This window comes from Clarias gariepinus, chromosome 23 (assembly GCF_024256425.1).
Source record: "Clarias gariepinus isolate MV-2021 ecotype Netherlands chromosome 23, CGAR_prim_01v2, whole genome shotgun sequence".
NCBI classification, from domain to species: Eukaryota; Metazoa; Chordata; class Actinopteri; order Siluriformes; family Clariidae; genus Clarias; species Clarias gariepinus.
The window spans coordinates 4,570,195-4,593,275 of NC_071122.1; the positions used below are offsets into that span (position 1 = coordinate 4,570,195).

Sequence of the window (23,081 nt, forward strand, 5' to 3'; positions counted from 1 at the left end):
TGTTTTGGTACCATTCTTTATTCATGGCTGTGTTTTTGGGCAAAATTGTGAGTGAGCCCACTCCCTTGGATAAGAAGCAACCCCACACATGAATGGTCTCAGGATGCTTTACTGTTGGCATGACACAGGACTGATGGTAGCGCTCACCTTCTCTTCTCCGGTGCAGATGTGCTCACACCTGCCTGCTGCCATTCCTGAGCAAGCTCTGCACTGGTGGCACTCCGATCCCACAGCTGAAACCTCTTTAGGAGACGATCCTGACACTTGCTGGACTTTCTTGGAGGCCCTGAAGCCTTCTGAACAAGAATTGAACCTCTTTCCTTGAAGTTCTTGATGATCCTATAAATTGTTGATTTAGGTGCAATCTTAGTAGCCATAATATCCTTGCCTATGAAGCCATTTTTATGCAACGCAATGATGGCTGCACATCATTAACAATGGAAGAACAATGATTTTAAGCATCACCCTCCTTTTAACATGTCAAGTCTGCCATTCTAACCCAATCAGCCTGACATAATGATCTCCAGCCTTGTGCTCGTCAACATTCTCACCTGAGTTAACAAGACGATTACTGAAATGATCTCAGCAGGTCCTTTAATGACAGCAATGAAATGTCAAAGGTTTTTTTGGGATTAAGGCAATTTTCATGGCAAAGAAGGACTATGCAATTCATCTGATCACTCTTCATAACATTCTGGAGTATATGCAAATTGCTATTATAAAAACTTAAGCAGCAACTTTTCCAATTTCCAATATTTATGTCATTCTCAAAACTTTTGGCCACAACTATACATGGCCAAAAGTATAGTTGTGGCCAAAATCTATACATCTATACATCTTTGTTTAGGAGCACTTGGCTCCAGAACCCGAGATCTATAGGATGAGAGCAAGTCTTCCACAAACGTGATTAGACTGAAGATGAACAGAGCAACGCAAAGAGTAGAACAATCTACATGAAGACCTTTAAAAGCCTGCTGGACAAACAGGGCTGCAACAGAGTTAAAACAGTAATTACATTTTAATAAGAATAATCTGCATTCCAGTGCAGCACCTGGGAGCATGAAGACAACAATCTTAGGATGTTTGGTGTGTCTGAACAGGTTTTGTGAACATACGGCTGGTCATTTTCTCAGAGGATAAAAACTGATTGAAACAGATTGATTGATTAAATCACAGAGGAACTCCGGTCAATGAGAAAGTTACCTCAGAACTGCATATAAGGCTTAAATGTCCTAAATAAGACTACAGAAGGTAAAGCATACATTGAAGAAAGAAAAAAAAAAAAACAGGAAAGAGAGAAAGAAAAAACAATTACAACTCAGATCTTTCTTTCAGTCACATTATTTTCTTTTAGTTTTAATCCGTTTTCATACACACCACACACACAGTGATAGAAGCCGTAAATGAACAACTCCTGATTACTTTCCCTTGGTGGGAGCCCATTTTCTGAGCCAATCAAAACGCAGACACAGGAAACGCCCCATTATAAGGCATTCCCCACCTGTTTTGAGGCTTTTCCACCTGCATTTCTGATGAGTAAATAAAGCAAGTAAAAAATGTTTAAAAAATGTTGCTGTGTGTATATTTAATACATTTTATTTTGTTATTTATATTTTTCTACAATATAAACAGTTACATGTAGTTTAACACTGATAATCAGATGACTGAGGAGACATCACCAGGTGTGCGGAATGGCAAACTTCATTATAAAAAAAGATTTAGTCTCGAGAGGCTTTGACCATTCAGAATGCATTACTACTTGAGGGAACTTTCTCTTACATAAGTATAAAGCAATAGCACTCATGTGAGATGACCCTGACGGTCGTGTTAAGGCTCACACCGATGCTCAGACGCCTCTTGCGTAACTGGAGGGTTGTATCTGGGGACACAGTGTGAGACAAACTTTGGTTAAAAAACGCTTAAATCGATCGAGGACCAGAGGATGAGTGCAGAATTCCCTGATTCCCATAAAGCTCTGTATGATGTGTTTGGACATGAAAAGAAAATGCTAATTTACAGAGCAGACATAAAATCTCTGCCTTTTCAAAATTAAAATCATTGCAGATTTAGAAGTTGCCGTTTGTTTATTGGTACATGACTACAGTTGTGTTTACACTTTATCAGAATTCTACAACACAAAACAGATTCCCTCCCTGTAGCTGTACTTTATGAAGAGCTTTATTCCATTTCTACACAGCAATGAACTCATAATTACAAATGTTTAATTAAGTATCTTATTTGTTTAGATGTTATGTGGCAACAGAGAGAGATTTGTTCCTGTTCTCATTTACATTCCCCTCATCCAATCAGATCCCCCTCTCCTTCCCTAGCTCTTCCTTCTCCCTTCCATTGTTCTCTCTTCTCTCTCTCTCCCTCATCTGTTTGGATTTCATGCTCACTCTTCTTTGCAGTACACCAACTCTGTGACTGGATCAAGCAGACGCACACACATCCACACAAACCTGAACATCTCTCGCTATTTTCGCATCTCTCTTTCTCATTCACATTTTCTCTCTCTCTCATGTGAATGCATTGTTCACACTCTCGCATCTCTCTCTTGACTCGATCGCTCATACTTTCAGCTCTCTCTCTATCAGATTGCATTCTCGCTCTTGTTCAGCAGGATTGTTCATTCTCTCGGACGTCTCTCTCCCTCAATCTGATGGCACTCATTCACGCTCAACAGCATTTCTGTCTCTCAGTCTCCACCGTGTTGTGTTTTCTCTCTCAGATCAGAGTCTTTCTCTCATACTCCCTCTCTTTTTGCTCACACCCTTCTGTGTCTCTTTCACTTATTTTCTCCGCCAATCACAACTTGTCCTAAAGTGTCTTCAGTACTGGGAAACTTTACAAGGACTCCTTCTGGAAATTTTACATATATTTTTTTTCATGTTAGATGTTTAACTTTATTATGCAGCACTTCTAAATAATTAAATCAATAGAAATATGGATAAATAAATAACTGTCACATTTTGTGAAAGTGTGCAGGATGCAGGTCCCTGCGCATGAGCTGTTGCTATAGAAACAACAGCAGGTTATATTAAAGAGCACATTAATATGAAGCGCTGTACTGCTGTGCAAAAATACTGTAACCTTCTGACCGATAAAAAACACAAAGATATAAATATCATCATTTCTCTAATCGCTGTGCTTACATTCTACGCAGGAATATCAGCGGAGTTATACATTTAAACGTTGTTATTCATGTTAAAGTGTGGTCCTGATTTCGGTTTAAACTAAATTTATTGTGGTATTAAAGGTCTTCTACGTGCTGCAATCAAGATGAATGAGGCTCAGGCTGGACATTTCTACTGAGCAGAGCAGATTATTGTCCGAACAACCTCTCTTTCACACACACGGATTTGAGTGACACACTAACTGATGAGGACAAACACTGACACTTAAATATAACAGAGTACTGTATATGCCCATGTCAGCCTGAACTAAAGTTGGAAAAGCCTTATTGCCCTCTTTCTAATTAAAATCTCTTCTCAAGACAAAAATATATTGTGAGAATATAAAACTTTGTCATGCTGTTACTGGAAAGTAATCACAGGGTGGCGTAATGCAGCACAGTTATGACACTGACTTCACTCACCGGACCAAAGATCAGAATGACCTACATTTTATCAGCTACAGTTGTTCCTTCAGCTCTCTCACTTTATTGTCTCTCAAAGTCAGCAACGCGGCTCATCTTGTAGAGCATAAATCTAAAAGTCTGTACCGCAGATGTGGGAGGTTACAGTTTTACCTTTGACTGCTACAAAGCACTGACACTGAAGTCTCCTTGTATACACGTTACCTAAACACATACACTTACACAATATTGCCAATTATACTTATTACATTAATTACTGGAGGAGTGTGTTCTGCAAACCTCCCTGTGAATGTGCTGTTGCTGTAGAAACGGTATCGTCTTAATAAAGCAGGATTAGATTATTGCACTTTTATCTGCTGCATTAAAAAAATAATCAGCGCACCTGACAAATTAGAAGCCAGATTAAATGACTACAGGGTTTTACATTAGGTTCAAACGCTTTGTTGTGCTTTTGACTCCAACGTATCAAATTCTCCTTGATGGTGAGAATCATCCCAGCGCTGCGGTTTTCTTTAAACCCGACACTCGCTTGCTTAGTGCGCTGTAAGATGAGACGTGTCCATTTACTGATGCCGTTTCTTGAATAAAGGCACCATCTAGTGGCTAAATCTCACATCACACAGTTCTGTGTTTAATTGCTTGAAAGACTTGAAGGCTCTCACTGGGGCTTTTGTTCTCCTCGGAAAGAATTTCTTGTCATATCTTATTTAATGATGCGCCTTTTCATTAGCACTGAAAAGAAGCTACAACAGAGCTTACATTAACGTTTAATTCACTACGGAGACAAAATGTGTTTAGGTCTAAATACACCTTTTCGTTTGACTCCATTTTAGAAAAAACAGTATTAGACTCATCAAAATCCTATATTTAAACAGTTGACATGCAGCACGTTACCCTTTCTCTACCTACGCAGTCCAAATCACAACTTACAGTATCGCTTCATTTACTGTATTATACAATTACTTACAATACATATAGTATTTATTATTATTAAGGACGGAAATCATCAAAGACACGCTGTTATGATATCACGATACCCAGATGGCGATTTGATTTGTATTGCAAATATCCCAGTTACATTTTTTTGTTACGATTATAAACAAACTTTGCAATATAATTCGCTCCAACCACAGAGAATGCTGTGCTGCCTGCTGTGTGAATAGGTCATACCTGTATGATCATAGACGATCAGTGACGTTTTGATGTAATCAGATAATCAGGATGGTGCCACCTTCTTATTTTGAGCAAGGACAAATCTTTTGACCCTGTGAAAGCACCAGACATGAAGCTACAATCGAGTAATGTGAACGGACCTCAATCCAGACCAACTTCATGGAGTAAGCTGGAGCTAAGCGGCTCTCTCAGGCCAGGAGCTTCCTGACTACACTTTGGGGTTAAGAGGTTGAAGTTCAGCGTGTGGTTGTACAGTATATGCTCAGTATCCAATCCCTTATTCCGCTCTGTTGTCTTTGCAAAGTTATGAGCGAGGGGTGTGATGAGACGCTTTTCCAACGAGACGAGACGAGACTGGGTTCACGAGAACGAGACGAGCCTTTTAGACATTTTTTTTTTTTAAAGAAATCCTCAATGTTTAAATATATAGCAAAAATAGCATTTGATTTAACTGAAAAACACAAAATGCAAAAAATGCATGTCCATTTTGAAATTAACTTTATGAAATAAAACTTCTATTTTGATGAATGATATGCAGTAATAACATGTAAACACTGCAAAATATTTTGCCACAAACTGACAGGCAATTAATTGCACAATAAAATGAAATAGTATAAATAAAAAATAAATAAGAAACCACACAAATATCCCTTTACTTGCAATTAACCATAATTAGTGTAACTATCAAAGTAGTGCTGTCTTAAAACTCAGAGTGCAAAACAATGAACAAAATTTTTTTAAGCATGAAAAAAGAGTTAAGACCTAGGTAATGAGGTAATGACCTATACAGAACTGCCATATGGTCATGTTCTTTTTTTAAGAATAAGGGATGGCATACTTTGGTTCCAGTGTGTGGATGAGTCACCGAAATCCCAGATTTTCCACCACAGATAATGGTCTTATATCGGCTGCAATGAAAACGTCGATGTCTCTTGTTATTGCCGTGATTCTTGCATTGGATGGTGGAAGTTTAGCCGCTAAGGCATGTTATGGTTGTTTGCCCTTTCATGCGAACTGAATTGCTTTCCGTTTTCTTCACAGGCGCAGCTTTTAGTAACGAGCTGTGGTTGTTTTCTAAATGCTTTTGCATAGGGCTTGTGTGTGCAGAGGTGTACGGTATTAATTTCTTACAGTGTTTGCAAATTGTCTTTGTCTGTCCTGTAATTTTTTTAAATGTCGCGGGCGCATCTTTTATCCTTACTTCTCCCTCACACTCCATCATGCCAATAACGCAAGGGTATCATCACGCATCTTGTGAGACAAATCTGATCTCGCGAGATCTCGTACCACAAGATCTCGTCACACTCCTATTATGAGCACTGTTGTATTTTCAAGATGTTTTATTGAAATTCAATCTTCACTGTGTAGGTCTGGTTTTGTTCGGGATATTAACCAGATAATTACCACAGTTATGAGCTGCACTGTTTCTCTATGTAGCAGAGTAAATCCCTTTTATGGAAACATTCACCGGTACATAAAGCAGATCTGTTCTTGTTCCAGCCCGGGACTCTGTTAACCAACGAGCAGAGGAACGTTCTCACTTCAACTTCCGTGAGCCATTTGCATTCAAAACCAAATAAAGGGGGAAAAAATAAATAAACAATTTAAGTGGTTAAAAACAATTTAAGTGTAACTATAAACAGTTAAAAAAAAAAGACAAATAAAAAACACATGGGTTTAAATGGTTAAGACTCGGAGTTACTGATCAGAAGTGACCCAGTCCTCTGACCCCAGCTTCAATGCTGGGATATGCAGGGGAAAAGAAATAAATTGGATTTTGCGGTGCTGTAAGGTACATGTGACAAATTACTAGATCCTTATCTTAAAATCTTTTTTTTTTGCGATCTCCTGCGGTATCAAAGTTTTAACTTCTTTAAAGTTTCTCCTTTAAGTTTCTGCAGGAACACTCACTCCTTTCTACAGGATATTAACTCTGCTGCACCGGACCACACTAGCTGCTGCTGATGGAGTTAATTAATTTCCCTTAACAACGGCAGACGGAGTGGTTTATTCATTAGTAGTAATTTTTTAAAAAGAAAGTGTAAATCAATCCCCCTGACGTGGCTCACGTTTAATTCTTCAGAGTGCTTTAACCTGTAGACTTCCTCATTCAGGCTTCCTTACACTGATAAGAGAGCTACCTGTTATGTGCTAGTGTTACACAAGCACTTAGGGGTGGGCGATATAACCAAAATCTTTTATTTCACGGTAGAAGCAATATTCTACCTCGATAACAATATATCTCAATAAAGCTATTTGTATCTAAAAAATGCATAAATAAAAATTCAAAAACAAAGAAACTGTTTTACATAATGTAATTTTATTTACAATGTGAATTGCTGAGGTTTGCCGCATTTTTTTTTTTTTACTTTGGCCATATTCGTTTGGATGCTTGGATTTCAGATGACAGAAAAAGTTTGACGTGTTTCCATCGCTTGCTAAAACATTGCACTTGCATACCTTTCAAATCAGGTTTGTCTCATTGGTATCACTTTTCTTATAAAAGTTCTTATACCCAAACCAATTCCACAACACAGACGATGCACCTTTTTTCTTTACAATCTCCTCGTTGTTGGTTTCGTCACATGTAAGCAAACTCACTGCTGCTGGACCGTTTTCTTCCATTGTCAAAGTGTATGTGAAGCCAAACACATTAAAAGTGGGACGAAACCGTGGCACCTGATTGAACCAAATATCTGCGCGGCCCAGTGGACAGCACAGCGCGACTATCTGGATAGCGCAGAGATGATCTGGTTTATTCGCGCAGCGCGGACCAACTTGCGCAACTCCGACTCTGAAGCGTGCCGACCATCAAATTACATTTTACCCACAATTCCTCGCTGTAGTTTAAAGTGGAAGCTGTTTTTTTTTCATACTTAGGCCATAACGATATTGGCAGACATTATGAAGTTGAACGTTATTATGGAAACTGCAGTGTTTGACGACAATTTATTTAAAATGTCAGGACTGTTTAATATTGTTTTCCGCCTTGCTATGCCTGGTTTGTACGTGCGCATCCCAGCGAGGTAAAATGTAATTTGATGGTCGGCACGGTCTATTTCTATCAGGGTTGCGCAGCGCTGCCCAGTGGGTCGCGCAGGTTTGTGATTCGAGCAGCATTGCTTAAGTTGGTCCGCGCTGTGCGATCCACCGGGCTGCGCAAATAAACCAGATCATCTCTGCGCTATCCAGATAGTCGCGCTGCGCTGTCCACTGGGCCGCGCAGATATTTGGTCTGCCCACGCCGGCTCAATCGGGTGACACGGTTTCGTCCCACTTTAGATGTGTTTGGCTTTCCATAGAAGTGAATGTGCATTGCGTGGTTAAGTAGCGTGCAACGTCACGTGATCTCAACCGCGATTAAGACAATTAACCAAAATCTAAATAGACCAAAATCTCTATCGGTTGACAAATTTCTACTGGTTAATCGTGTCTACCGGTATATCGCCCACCCCTACAATCACTGATCGTTTTAAAAGGTCAGAGGGTCAGATTAAGAGCTACGTATATAAGGAGGAAGAATAAGGGGGGTTTCCCCCCTCAAACCTCTTGCTGTAAAACTCACTCAGCACTACAGGTTCTCAATCACAACAAGCACGTCCACTTAGCAGAAGAGTACCATAGATAAAAGCCAAACTAATTGGTCACGGTGGTGGTGTCGCCACTATCTACAAAGATGTACTCACTGTTACTCAGAAAATAAGGCTCAGGTTTAACTCATTTGAAGTGCTCGTCATTAATGTTGCACTTAATGAAATACATAATAAACCCGCGCTATATTTTACTCTGGCCACCGTGTACAGACCCCCAGGGCCATATGCCGATTTTCTAAAAGAATTTGGACATCTGCTATCAGACCTAATTGTTAACTCTGACAAAGTGTTGATAGTAGGTGACTTTAACATTCATGTAGATGATGCTAATGACACTTTAGCCCTCGCATTTATGGACTTACTAAATTCCTTTGGGGTTAAACAAAATATAAATAGATCAACTCACCGCTGTAATCATACACTAGATTTAATTATATCTCATGGTATAGATGTCACTAACATAGAGATTTTAACTCAAAGTGATGATATCACAGATCATCACCTCCTGATATATACTCTACCCGTAGAACAGATTAGCTGTGTCTCTCCACGTTATCGATTTGTTAGAAATATGAATCCGACTACTAAAGACAGATTCACAAGTAATCTACCGGATCTGTCCCAAATTCTTATTAGACCCCTAAATGCAGACGATCTAGACGAAGTGACCAGCAGCATGGGTACTATTTTTACCAGTACATTAGACACTGTTGCTCCCATCAGATTAAAAAAAGTCAGAGATAAAACACTTGCTCCTTGGTACAATAGTCATACTCGCGCCCTAAAGAGAGCAACCCGTAACCTTGAGCGAAAATGGAGAAAAACTAAATTAGAAGTTTTTCGAATTGCGTTTAAAGACAGTATGTGCAGCTATAGACGGGCTCTAAAAACCGCTAGGACCGAGCATCTTAGCCAACTGATAGCAAGAAACCAAAACAATCCCAAGTTCTTATTTAGTACAGTAGCCTGCCTAACAAAACCTAAGATGCCTGCAGAGAGTACTCCACAACATTTTAGTAGTGAAGATTTTATGGACTTCTTTAATGAAAAAATCGATAGCATAAGGAAGAAAATAACAGAGGTTCAACCTCTAATAGCATCTCATGATCTATTTCAGCCAAGAGCTTCACATTTAGATTTTCAGTGCTTTACAGGTATAGGACAGGAAGAGCTGTATAAACTTATCACCTCAGCTAAATCAACAACGTGCCTGTTAGACCCAATACCAACCAGATTTTTAAAAGAAGTGATGCTTACAGTTGGAGAGCCAATTCTAAACATTATTAATTCTTCATTATATCTAGGTCACGTCCCTAAACCTTTGAAGCTGGCAGTTATTAAGCCGCTTCTTAAAAAATCTAATTTGGACGCGAATGAAATAACAAATTATAGACCGATTTCAAACCTTCCGTTCATATCAAAAATATTAGAAAAAGTAGTATCAGCTCAAATATGCACATTCTTGCAGGAAAACAACATCCTAGAAGAATTTCAGTCAGGTTTCAGGCCACATCATAGTACAGAAACTGCACTAGTTAAGATTGCAAACGACTTGTTTTTAGCTTCAGACCAAGGCTGCATCTCAATATTAGTCTTACTTGATCTAAGTGCTGCATTCGACACCATAGATCATAATATTCTCATAGACCGCCTACAAAATCATATAGGTATTCAGGGGCAGGCATTAAAATGGTTTAGATCATACCTGTCTGATCGATACCATTTTGTAGATCTAAATGGAGTACCGTCCGATGTAATGCCAGTGAAATATGGTGTCCCACAAGGGTCAGTTTTAGGACCTCTCCTGTTCTCAATTTACATGCTTCCCCTGGGAAACATCATTAGAAGGCATGGGATTAGTTTCCATTGTTATGCTGATGATACCCAATTATACATCTCAACAAAACCAGATGAAATACCCAAGTTGTCTAGATTAACAGAGTGTGTCCAGGACATAAAAGATTGGATGACCAATAACTTTCTTTTACTAAATTCAGATAAGACAGAGATATTGCTCATCGGCCCAAAAACCAGCACACAACAGCTTTCACAATTCAGCCTGCGTTTAGAAGGATGTACTGTTACTACTAGCTCAACAGTAAAAGACCTGGGCGTGATATTAGACAGCAACTTGTCTTTTGAAAATCATATTTCCAATATCACAAAAACAGCCTTTTTCCATCTTAGAAATATTGCCAAACTTAGGAGTATCCTATCCGTATCTGATGCAGAAAAGCTAGTTCATGCATTCATGACCTCCAGACTGGACTATTGTAATGCACTACTAGGTGGTTGTCCTGCATCCTCAATAAACAAGCTACAGTTAGTCCAAAATGCAGCCGCCAGGGTTCTCACTAGATCCAGAAAATATGATCATATAACACCTATATTATCATCCCTGCACTGGCTACCTGTTCAATTTAGAATTAATTACAAAATAGTACTACTTACATACAAGGCTTTAAATGGTTTAGCTCCCTCATACCTAACCAGTCTTTTGATACGCTATAATCCACCACGTCCCTTAAGATCACAAAACTCCGGACTTCTGGTAAAGAAAAAGGGGGCAGGGCATTTTCATATTTGGCTCCAAAGCTTTGGAATAGCCTTCCAGACACTGTTCGGGGAGCAGACACGGTTTCCCAATTCAAAAGTAGGCTCAAGACGCATCTCTTTAATCTGGCATACGCGTAACTCAACCCATAACCTCATACTCCATTACACTTATCCTGAATGGCAACTACGCTAATTCTCTCCATCTTTTCTGTATTTTTCTACTCATCCTGAGACATCTGGAGATTGTGCCAGCTTCAGTAGACAAAGGCCAACCCTGCGAGGTTTCTAAAGCATCTTGAGAAGGACCTGCTCCAGCTAGATTCTGCTTTATGATGGCTGGAGCTACACATCCTGCTCCTGTGCTTCCAGTGATCTGACCCCATCTGCCCTCTGCACCTACTGCTGAACTGAATCTACACAACTTTTGATATATTGAACTTTCACCTGCACAACACACTTGATGTTATTTCTATCTGTTATCACCCAGATGAGGATGGGTTCCCTGTTGAGTCTGGTTCCTCTCAAGGTTTCTTCCTATTGCCATCTCAGGGAGTTTTTCCTTGCCACTGTCGCCGTCACCCTTGGCTTGCTCATCAGAGACATTTCATTCATCATTCATTCATTTAATTATTATCTAGACACATTTTTTTCACACATACACACTTCCAAATATTTTCTTTTCTTTTCTTTCTTAAAAAAAAAAAAAAAAAATCTTTCATTTTTTTTCTTGTGAAGCTGCTTTGGGACAATGACCATTGTTAAAAGCGCTATATAAATAAAATTGAATTGAATTGAATTGAATAAAAGGACGCTCATATTAGACTTTACATACTGTATATTAACCGAACACAAGCTCCAGCTGAAGACACTATACACCAGCACAAGCTGAGCCTTTGTCCAAACCTGCTAACATTATCGGTATCACATTTGGTTACGTTTAAATAGAGAGCTAGGAAAAAAGTGCAGAATCTTTAATATTTAATATTTAAGACACTGAACTTGGTTTTAAAAATTTCATAAGTCTAACACCTAAAACACTTAGCACACCCTGAACCTCACCATCTTCTTTATCACACTGCTCCCTCTGTAGCCTTAGATTCCTCTTCTTAGCTAAAAGAAGATGAACCTGATGTGGTCTTCACCTCTTATACTGTAGCTCACACACTCACCCTCACCTCACTACATGATGTGTTGTGCATGCTGATCAGCTTAAATGCTTAACTGTTTTTTTTGGGAGTTGCTCAGAACATTAACTGATGCTCTTGAGTGTTTTGTCCTGCGACAAAAAAAATAAACCGGTGTACTACTAACTACTAAAGTGAATGGAAAATGTGTTCGCTAATGCAAAAATGATCAATAATAAGCAACTTGTACCAGTGGCCAGAACATTATTATATCAAGAGGAAAAAAAAGGAAAAAAAAGAAAGAAACCTGGTGAAAGTCAAAACGACTTAAGGTTTTTCAATGTCCCACACAGCCTCTGATCTTGTCTGTCAAAAAATTATTTCCCCTGAAAATTAAAAGAGCTTAAAAGTAAATATCTTATCTCTGGATCTTGACTAGCCTTCGTGTAACTCTGCTTCCTTATGCAGAGCTGCCACCGGATCTCCGCACGAGGCTGGGCGAGTGCCAGAGTGACACGCTTCCGAGTGACTGCTGTCCCTGACACACAACACCAGCTGAGGCGTTTCTCAATATCCTTTAACCGATTAAACATTCATTTCCAAACCATAATGCAGTTAATTACATTAACGTACTTGCAGAGTACGGTAAAGGATAAAGATGTTTAAAAAAAATAGAAAAGAAAAAAACAACTCACTTTGTACAGAAGCTAAGCTGCAGGTTATCTGAGCATCTCGGTCTGTGTGCTGCCCCAGAGACCGAGTTGCCCTTCTCTCATTGTTGAACAAATACACCAGCGACCTAGATGATGAAAATAAATCCGGGACTGGTAGTGTGGTGTGTGAGGAGGAATGAGCCTACTGCAGGAAAGTGTTAAGCTGCAGCGTTAGTACATCAGACTCCAACAGAACTCCAACACCAGCACAGGTGAAATAAAATGAGCAACCTGTTGAGGAACTGAAAATGCTACTTTACATCAAACCGGGTGCAGACGTGTGTGAAGTCAAATCCGGGGTATAAATCAAAGACAGAGCACTCTGATTAAAATAAATAAATAAATAAATAAATAAGTCAAAGAACTTGGTCTGAAGTCAGCGCGAGTCCCAAGTCCTTACCTGTATTTCATTCCTGTCTGGAAGGACACACACTCCTCCAAAGTGAGGCCGTTCATCTTGAGGAAGTCCTCCATGTTCTTGACGTGCGCGGCGGCGCGTTGCTCCCTGAGCCGCTGGAGCTCACTTTGATTGGGTTGCCTCGGGGCCTGGTTGAGCCCCTGGTCCGAATGGTAGCGGCTAATCCCGCTCCGAATGCTTTCACTGTACGACATGGACAACATCCTTCCGCCTCCTCCGCTACTGCTGCTGCTGCTGCTCTTGCGTACACCACTGCCCGGCCCAGCCGGTTTGGGGATCTGCAGCGTTTTTAGAAGCGAAGGTGGATGTGCGCACGCCTTACACCATGTACAGTACACGCCCACAAGCATGGCCCAAGCCCATCCTCCTCTCACACACACACACACACACACACACACACACACACACACACACACACACACACACACAATGCGTACAAGCTCAGGGAATCTGGGACCAGGACGGAGCCGGGTTCAGCCACGGCCTTAAATAGCTCAAGCAGGGAGAAAAGAGGTAGCGAGGTGGTCATGCAATTTGTAATCAGAGCTGCTCTTGCTCTTCCTTCTTCTCACAAACACACACCCACACACACACACACCCACACACACACACACACACACACACACACACAGGGGCACAGGAGGGTAGAGACAAGCACTGGATGCCACATGGTGGGTAAAACCGTAATTAATCCGGACAGCGATGCAGACCGTAGATCAATGCGGACAGGACACGACGATCTGAGCTAATCTGGCTTATCATTTAAAAATGTTTTAAAAGTACACACAAACTCTTCAAATTCAAGACATTTCTGCAAAATGACAGTTACCCCGCCCCTCCCCAAAAAAATTCTCTGCTAATATTTCCTAACCATGGTTACACCTTGATTAAACATTACATTTGATCAACAACAGCTACTGTAAACACTAAAGAGTGCTGAATACCACAACTATTTATTTACTTCACAATGCATGCACTTAAGAACAATATAAAGAACTAACACATAATTAAATTGTCATTTAAATTAAGAAAAGAAAAATTGAGATGGCAAAAAGCCTTTTTTTTTTTCCACTGCCTGAAATTAAAAAGTACCAGCACTGCATTTCAACATTTTCAAAATCTAAAAGAGCATAAACTTTTTACTCAGATTTTTTCATTACACTTGTTTTCTCGTATATGACAGAGTATTGATCCTTTGACAAAGTGCTGAGTGCTGTAAAAGCACCCTTCTATCCGGCTCCTGCAGACCTCTCCCTCTCTCTCACAATTTTCTCATGGCTCACATAAATGCATTTGCTCTAAAATAATCCGATTTGCGTTATTCAGCTCAACTTCATGTAGTAAAATGTTCCTTGATGTCTAAATTCATTACGAGTAGCAGTATTTCTTTAGGCTTCAAACTCAGGATCCCTGCATGAACATGCGATTAAAAAAAAAAAAAAGAAGCACAGCATCACGCAGGGATGAGAGGAAGGAAGCGATGTACATCTGCATGCACAACGGCGCTGCTAACGCTCAAACCCAGAGCTGAACTCACCCGAGGTCTTGGGGGTCTGCTCATGAACGAGGATTCTGGGTTCCACTCTGGCCTTATAAACTCCAACTGCAACCAGCAATGCAGCGATCCACCCAAACTGGGAGTGTCTTACTAGCGATTACTAAACTAATTAGCAAGGAAAGAGCATCATCCTCCCTTACTCTGTCCATCATTAGCTTCATCACCACCCCTCCCTCCCATCCTCCACATTCTCGTCTGCTATATTCCATGAAGGAAATCCATTTGTGTCATTTGGGGAAAGAGAGAGAGAGAGAGCGAGAGAGAGAGATTGTTTCTGCAAACCACAGCAAATATTATCAGGTCTAAATTATTCAGAGGCTTTTGTACTAAAAGCTTTTCTTTTGCTTTTAGCTCAGTGCATGTAATGAGGCCTGAGTGAGGAACTTGGTACACTTTCACTTAGAATCCCCCCCACCCACACCCACACCCACACCCACACGGCTGTATTACTTAACATAACCGTACAATCTTAATTAGCGCAGCTTTAATTACTGGGAAATTGACTAAGCAGGGCTCGTCATGTGCTTTGGGAAACTTGTTAAAAGTCTCCAAAAGACCCACAATGCAATATCGTCTTTATAACGTGCTTGGCAGTGCACTGGAGTAAAAAAAAAAAAAAACGCTGCACCGAACTAAAACTTATGGGAGAAAAACAATTTGTGATTTCAGCAAGTGCTAAATCTAAACAGCGGCTCACGTCACAAACAGTGAACACTGCAGCACGTCTTCAAATCACTCAGTGGCCAAATCAGTCACACTGATTCACGGATTTGTTTTGAGGGTTAAAATATACAGCATGTTGTCCGATTTGTCTGGCTGGCTAGATTGTTACTAACAAGCGATGAACATAAAAGCATCTGCCAGTGTGTTTTTTCCCCTCTTTCTTTTATTGTTCAGCTTTGTAGCTCCAACTTCTGAGGTTATTTTAATGCAAAATAACATTATTGCAGGTGTTTCCTTTTTTTCGAGGGAAGGCAGACATGAATTCGTTTCAGACAAACTATTAAATGGTGTGATGTTGGTCAGTGACCAGCTGATTAACTCTTGGTGGGAAGTTAACCCAAAGCTTTTGAGACATGATGTCACAATGAGCAAGAAATCTTAAATCTCACCTTCTGAAAGCAGAATACCTTTTAATGAAAATTCAACGAAGACGAGGGGGATCAGTTGCTTAAGGTGAATTAAAAAATGTTCATAAGGTTGGAAAACATGTCGACCATATACTTCAAAAGTGATATACTTCAAAAAACCCTCACCTTAAGTTAAGTTTCAAAAGGTTTCAGAAATGTACTGAGTAATGAAGAATTTAATCACTTCAAAAATTCACTCAGTGTGTGTGTGAATTTGTCTCTTCCTCACATTTCCCTGTTGATGTTTCTCTCCTGGAATCTCAGTGCTGTTAGTGTGTGCAGAATGAAATAATTGAGTGAAACACTGCGTCACAGTGAAATACATCAGCTCAGACTTTAGCATTACATCAAGGAAACAAGTGAAATAAAGACTATAATAAATAGTAGTGGTGGGTGTGGCCTAAAACATCATGACTTAGTGCTACAAACACAGACACATTAAAAAATAAACATTTTCAAGAAGCACTTTATCCTGATCAGAGTGGAGAGAAGTCCTGAGAGAGATGGACTGGACAATCCAGATAAAATAAATAAATAAATAAAAAAAACACACACAGACACTGAAAGAAAGCACAGGTCTGATTACACTAGGTAAATTTAACAGCCTCAGATAAGCCAAGTGTAGAAGCTTGAGGAGTGGGTGTGTTTAAAAATTAAAATCACTTATTGTATTACTGAACACATGGGAGCAGAGCGCCAACAGGATACACCCTCCGCTCTTATGCAAGTTAAGGAATGCAGCAAGAATTCAAGAGTACGTGCTCACTGGTCACGAGGTGATACAAAAAATAAATAAAAACAATTAATCAAATAAATAGGTCACCTATTTATATTCAGAAAGCATTTTTATGATCCTTGACTGGCATCATGGTTTTGATATTTAAAGAAGTTTTTTTTTTTAGGAAAAAATCCATTTATCAAAACAAATGTTAAACAAATAAAACAGTAACGTTAGTAATTAACAAAAAAGACATTTTGCATGTGCATCCCATAAGCAAGTAAAAAAACATCAAGATCTTTAATCTGTAAATACTTAAATCTTATTGGTCAGACGTTGTGCATTGTTTTCATACAAGTTGACGTGAACAATAAACGCTGTATGTAAACTTCACTTGACTATTTTAATGAATTAAATTAAATATATAAAAAGGTCTTTTTTATTATTTAAATTATTACACTACCTATTTTTAGTTTGTAGATGTTTAACATTTATGTAAGGAGTCTCCAGTGTCAGTGCTTTGTGAACTTCAGGAGAACAGAGGCAAAGGAGAGGCTTGTGTGAGAGAGAGAGAGAGAGAGAGAGAGAGAGAGAGAGAGAGAGAGAAAGCGCCAATGTGTATTTAAGCTCCATTTTACTTCTGTCAAAATATATGAAGTGTTGCTGAAAAAAAAAAAATTCAACATCCAACATTAACAAAAAACATCAGCTTATCACTGTGGTCAAAGTAAAATAGCACTCTTACATTAGTCAACCCTAATAATTCTCTCCTTTTTTTTCTGTTTTAAATTAAAAAAAAAAAAAGCAAATAAATAAATAAAAAGGATTCGTCATTATTTTCTACCAAAAAAAGTCCTGCTTTAATATCAAATCCATAAATGCAAATAATCTTAAGTGATAGTTAAATCTGAGAAGGCTTGACTTAAATCCCTTACTAAAGCTTCACAAGTCTTCACAAACAAGCAAACGTTTGATCCTGAGCAGAACCTCCATTACAGGATGGCTCTGGATTAAACAATCATTTCCTGAGAGGCTGAAATAATAACTGAAAAGCTAATCCTGCTTTCATGACTTTCTCCCCCCGCCCCCATATAAGACACATCAGCAGTGTGATCGATTCCAGTCTGGGATAGAGCTATAGGATGTCCACGGGACACTTTGAGCTCGAAAGGCAAGAAATGTGCGATGCAGGAATTTTAAAATTCGATAAAGAACTCATTTGCCCCCGCCACCCCCTGCCCCGGATCTTTACAGTCAGGAGTTTTAGAACATCATCAGCGAAATATTTCCTTTACTTTATCCATAACAACAAAAACAATCCCTTAATGAAACAAAGAACATGACACGACTGATTCATAGCTTACACTTCAGTAAAAGTAATTACAATTATTTATCAAATTTACAGTGCATAATTAAAGTTTTACAAAGAGTCAGACTTTCTTGTATGTTTTAACCACATAGGAGTGGTTCAAACACAGTCAAAGCAGTCATAGAGCTCAACAGAAAACAAGACGATGGAACACCATCAGTCATGGACTGACCTCTCCGAAGCCCACATCTTAACATGATTAAAGAAGTATGCAATCATCTTGCCAGAAAATGACCAAAGATGAGTTTGGAATGTCGCTCGAGAAACCCGGAAAACTATTCCTGAAGACCGCATTAAGATTAAGACTGCAATATTACAAAAATGCTGGCCTAGAGACTTCAGGTGGTAGATTAAAAGAATAACGGTTGTCACATTAAATGCTGACTTTAAAGCTCACTGTAATTATATAAACTCTATCTGTATTATACAATAATGTGGGGGCTTACCTAAACTTAACTACATTAAATATATTTCCACTTGTTACGGTTTTTAAGTAAATATGTAGAGATAAAATGTTGAAATATCAGTAATCAGTACAGTGGAACCTCGGATTACCAGCATAATTCCGTGCGGAAGCGGGCTCGTATAACAAAACACTCGTAAACCAAATAAAATTTTCCCATAAGAAATATTGGAAACTCAAATTTTTTGTTCTACAGCCCAGAAAAATTAATACATAAAAATAATTAATACAAAATATAAAGTAAAAATAAAACAAATTAACCTGCACTGTACCTTGTAAAGTAAAAATAAATCCCGACAGATAAGGGTTTCTGTTTGTGCACGCAGGTGCTATGAGTGTGTGCGCATGCACGCACATTACACACACACACATTTTCTCTCTGCTTTACACAAACTCTGCTCCATCATAATTCTTTTCAAAGGTAATGTGCCGGTTCATTTTTTAAAATTTTTTTATTTTACAGCAGTGATTCCGGTAGTATGCGCTCACGCGAGTGTCACTAGCGATGTTCCTTGCTAATTTTTCCGATAAAACAGTCTCTCCAATAATGTGCGTGTGCGCATGCACATTACACACACACACACATTAACGGAGCGCTAGTCAGACTTTCGTGAGCGCATACTAACAGAATCACTTCTGTAAAGTAAAAAAAAAAAAAAACGGCACATTACCTTTGAAAAGAATTGGACAGAGCAGAGTTTCTGTGTAAGGCAGAGAGTGTGTGTCTGGCGCTGTGTGTGGAAGGCCAAGAGGAGGAGGTGTGTGTGGTGTTGTTGTGAGTGAAGGAGCTCGGTGTCAAATTACATGCGCACACACACACACACCTTTACAGCAGGGGAGACGATTACCTACAATTCAGCAGCGCAAGAGAGAGAAAAACCGTTGGCTCAGTTGTGATCACGTGTGATGCATGATACAGTGCTTGCAAACCAAGTCAATGCTCGTTTTTCAAGTAAAAAAAATTGTTAAAAATCTTTGCATGTCTTGCGAAACACTTGTAAATCGCGTTACTTGTAATCCGAGGTTCCACTGTATTTGTAATTTACAAATTGTCTTTGTTACAGACTCGCATACAAATACTGATCACTAATATTTCAAATACTAGTCATGTGTTTTTTTTTCTTCTTCCTGGATTACAGAAGAATCTTTTTAAATTGTGTTAATTGACTAATTTTGTCCTAAAGCTATTACCCTTGATATAAACAATATACAATATATATATATTTTATATACTGAATAAACAATAACTGATGTCAGGTTTGTTTAGGATCTACGAACCGGTTTAGGATTGTCTATTTAGCATTCATAAAAACACACAAGCACTAGAAGAATGTGTTGCGAAAAAGATTGAGATTCAGAGAGGTGCAGTAGGAGTGGCAGGGTATCAAACTGCAAAACAAAGAGGTACCTGTAGAACTGCAGCTGTCGCTTGGGGCTCCCATAGCGTGCGCTGAGGCCAGCAAGAGAAATGGAAAGAATAACAGAGGGAAGGTTTAATACAGCAGCAGGAAGAAAAGACAAGAGCGAGTGATGCAGATGCTGTGCATAAAAATTCACCACTGTATGAAAAGGTGAAGCTAAATGATGGAGTGTTAAATAATACAAGAATGAACATATAGATCTCATTGTGCTCACGCCTCCTGGTTGCAAAAAGACCAGAGTTCCCTAGCAACCAGCAACATTACATTTGTCAGTTGCATCAGGAAAAACAAATCTGTATAAAAATGTATATATTAAGATTTTATCAATTTATCAAAACCAACTTAAGTAATTTACTCCAACCACAGTGTGCTGTGTTGTGTGAATAGTTTAGAGCACCACCTATAGGATTACAGAAAAATTTATTTTCATGAATCTTACATTTATATAATGTTTGTCATTGTGGCATCTTGCAGGACAGTGTAGTATTTTGGCTCAAACTAATAGGTCTATATAGTGGAAAGTACAAAAAGCAGAGTTAAAAAATAAAAACTAAAACTTAAGGATAAAAGACATTTTAATATACGCAGAAGCAATGAAACGCGACATGTGTTGAATGCAAATACTTTGGTTTAAACCACTAATTATCATTATGCATTTTTATAAAGTTCATAACCTGGCCAATTAGATGTGATCTGAGATGAAAGCACATCCGGAGTACGTCTCAGACCTGCAATGATTTGGAGCTGTAGCACCACCTGCCGTACACTGCAACTATAAAAAATGAAAAAACGCTGCCATATAGGAATTAAAAGGAGTGAAGCTTAAAAGGCGTACCAAAGCAATATCAAAGAGTTACCATTTCCAGCACAATCATCTTAGTTACAGACTCACACACGGATTGTTGGGTGGGGGTGGAAGGGCTACTCCTAATTAGTAGTTAGTTCCCAATCATCAGCTATCGTTTCCCGTTCATGAGGAGGGCGGGGTTAGCATGTATTTCCTTCCAGGCACACGCTTGTGGTGCATTAGGGCCACACTCGGAGAGAAAAAAAAAAAAAAGCACTATCCGCCAACACACACACACACAGGTCAAAGACGCAGAGGATTGACTAGTGTTACTGTGACTAACCAAAGAAAGAGTCACGCATGAACAATTCAGCACTATGTAGAAGACAGAAACTTAAACATATAATCTCCAGGCTACAGGACAAACACTTTTCAAATGCAACACTTAAAAGCTGGAATAATTTTGTAACCTTTGTAGGAACACAAATACAGTATATACGTAAAAAATTGGAATATCCTAGAAAGTTATTTCTGTATGTAATTTATTCAAAAAGTACAACTTTATTCATCCTCTCTCCACTATTTAAAATTTGACTGGTTGAATATATAATACAATATTAGGATATTTCCAAAAAATGAATTATAATACAGAAATTGTGAAATGAAACAAATTAGATATGCATTGGTCAGGGCTTCTTTAGCATGAATCACTGTATCAATGCATCATGCCTCATATCATTGGCATGCATGGTCAGCCTGTGGCACTGCTTAGGCATTACTGAAGCCGAGCTTTGATTGAAGCCCTAAGCTTGTCTGTATTGTTCGGTCGGCTGTTTCTCATCTTCTTGACAACAGACTATGGATTCTCTTTGAGATTCAGGTCAGGCGGACAATCAAGCACAGTATTATCATTGTAGACTTTGGCCTTGATAAAACAGTGGACCAGAACACCAGCAGGTGACATGGTACTCCAAATCATTGCAGACTTTGGAAACATTACACTGGACTTCAAGCAACTTGGATTCTGTGGTTCTACACTTATCCTCTAGACTCTGGGAGCTTAATTTCCAAATGAAATGTAAAATATACTTTCATCTGAAAAGAAGACTTTGAATCATTGAGTAACGGTCCAGGCTTTTTTCTCCTTAGCTCAGAAGACACCTCTGTCTCTGTTGTCTCTTGTTCAGGAGTGGCCTAATACTAGGTATGCAACAGTTCTAGCCTATTCTCTTAAGATGTTTGACATACATTTCTCTTGACATACTCACTCCAGCCTCACTCCACTCCTTGTGAGTCTCTCCCAAATACTTTAACAGGCTTTGCCTGACAATCTTCATAAGACTGCGGCAGGGCTGTGCGGTTAATTAAAATCGTATCGACATCGCGATGTGAATATGCATCTCTAAATCGTTTTACAGCACAATTTAATTGTGTGCTCCTGACTTTTCCCGCAGTATGCTATTTAAATCAATCACAACGCAGCGCGCCTAAACAGAACGCGAGAACAGGAGACTGAGCTTAACGACAAATAGGCTGCAGAAACAGGAACACACACACACTAGGGCTAAAACGATTCCTTGAGTTTCTCAAGTAATTCGATTAAAAAATGATTGAGGCAAAATCTTCTGCCTCGAAGCTTCTTTTAATCAATTTTAAAAGCTTTGGCGTGACGCAGCGCGCTTCCGGATGCAAGCCGCCACTAAACACCAACAAAGAAGAAGCGTTTACGTCATTATCAGAAAGCCACGAGATGAAGAAAGCAGCAAGAGAAAATGGTAGAAATTGTCTAAAGGCTTGTTATGATGTCTGAGCTGTAAATTTTAAAACTTTTAGTTCTGAAAATTAAGTTGCACAACGTAGTGTTTTTGTATAATTATTTATATTAATGTCTGTGCCTTAGTTTTTTTGATACTTAAAGTCATTTGAAATACCTTTTTTTAGTTGTTGCTGAGAAAGGGCTTTAAAATAAGAATGTATTGCACTGTAATGCATTTAATTCTTCTTAGTCAACTTGAAGATATTCCTTGTATTGTGAATAATGACAATGTTTATTTTTGATAAAATGCTGTATGCATTTAAAAAATAAAGGAGATTTTTTTTAAAAGATAAAAAATTAATCTTTGTTTCTCTTATTTTACATTGCTGTTTAATTAAGCAAAATTACATTTTATCCGATGAATTATTATACATTATTACTCGATGAATCTATAAAATTTTTGGTAGAATACTCTCACTCACTCACTCATCTTCTATACCGCTTTATCCTGTATTCAGGGTCGCAGGGACCTGGAGCCTATCCCAAGAGGCTTAGGGCATGAGGCAGGACAGGGTGCCAATCTATCGCAGGGCACACACACACACACTCACACAGTACGGGCAATTTGGAAAAGTCAATTAACCTTATCTACATGTCTCTACATGTCCACCAAGCACGGGGAGAACATGCAAACTTCATGCACA

General features: G+C 38.9%; 1 protein-coding gene across 4 annotated transcripts in view; it reads right to left on the minus strand.

Annotated features, from left to right (window-relative positions):
* kcnab2a (potassium voltage-gated channel subfamily A regulatory beta subunit 2a) overlaps positions 1-23,081 on the minus strand; it is a 106,042-nt gene that overhangs the window by 44,130 nt on the left and 38,831 nt on the right. For 2 of the 4 annotated variants that reach the window (XM_053483499.1, XM_053483498.1), the window contains exon 3: positions 19,822-19,863. The exons of 1 other annotated variant lie outside the window; for it this stretch is intronic. In XM_053483499.1, coding sequence (XP_053339474.1) covers positions 19,822-19,863 — 42 coding nt within the window. Of the gene's footprint in view, positions 1-13,157; positions 13,454-14,712; positions 14,852-19,821; positions 19,864-23,081 lie in introns of those variants that run through there. One more of the 4 variants, XM_053483496.1, reaches the window with a different exon arrangement.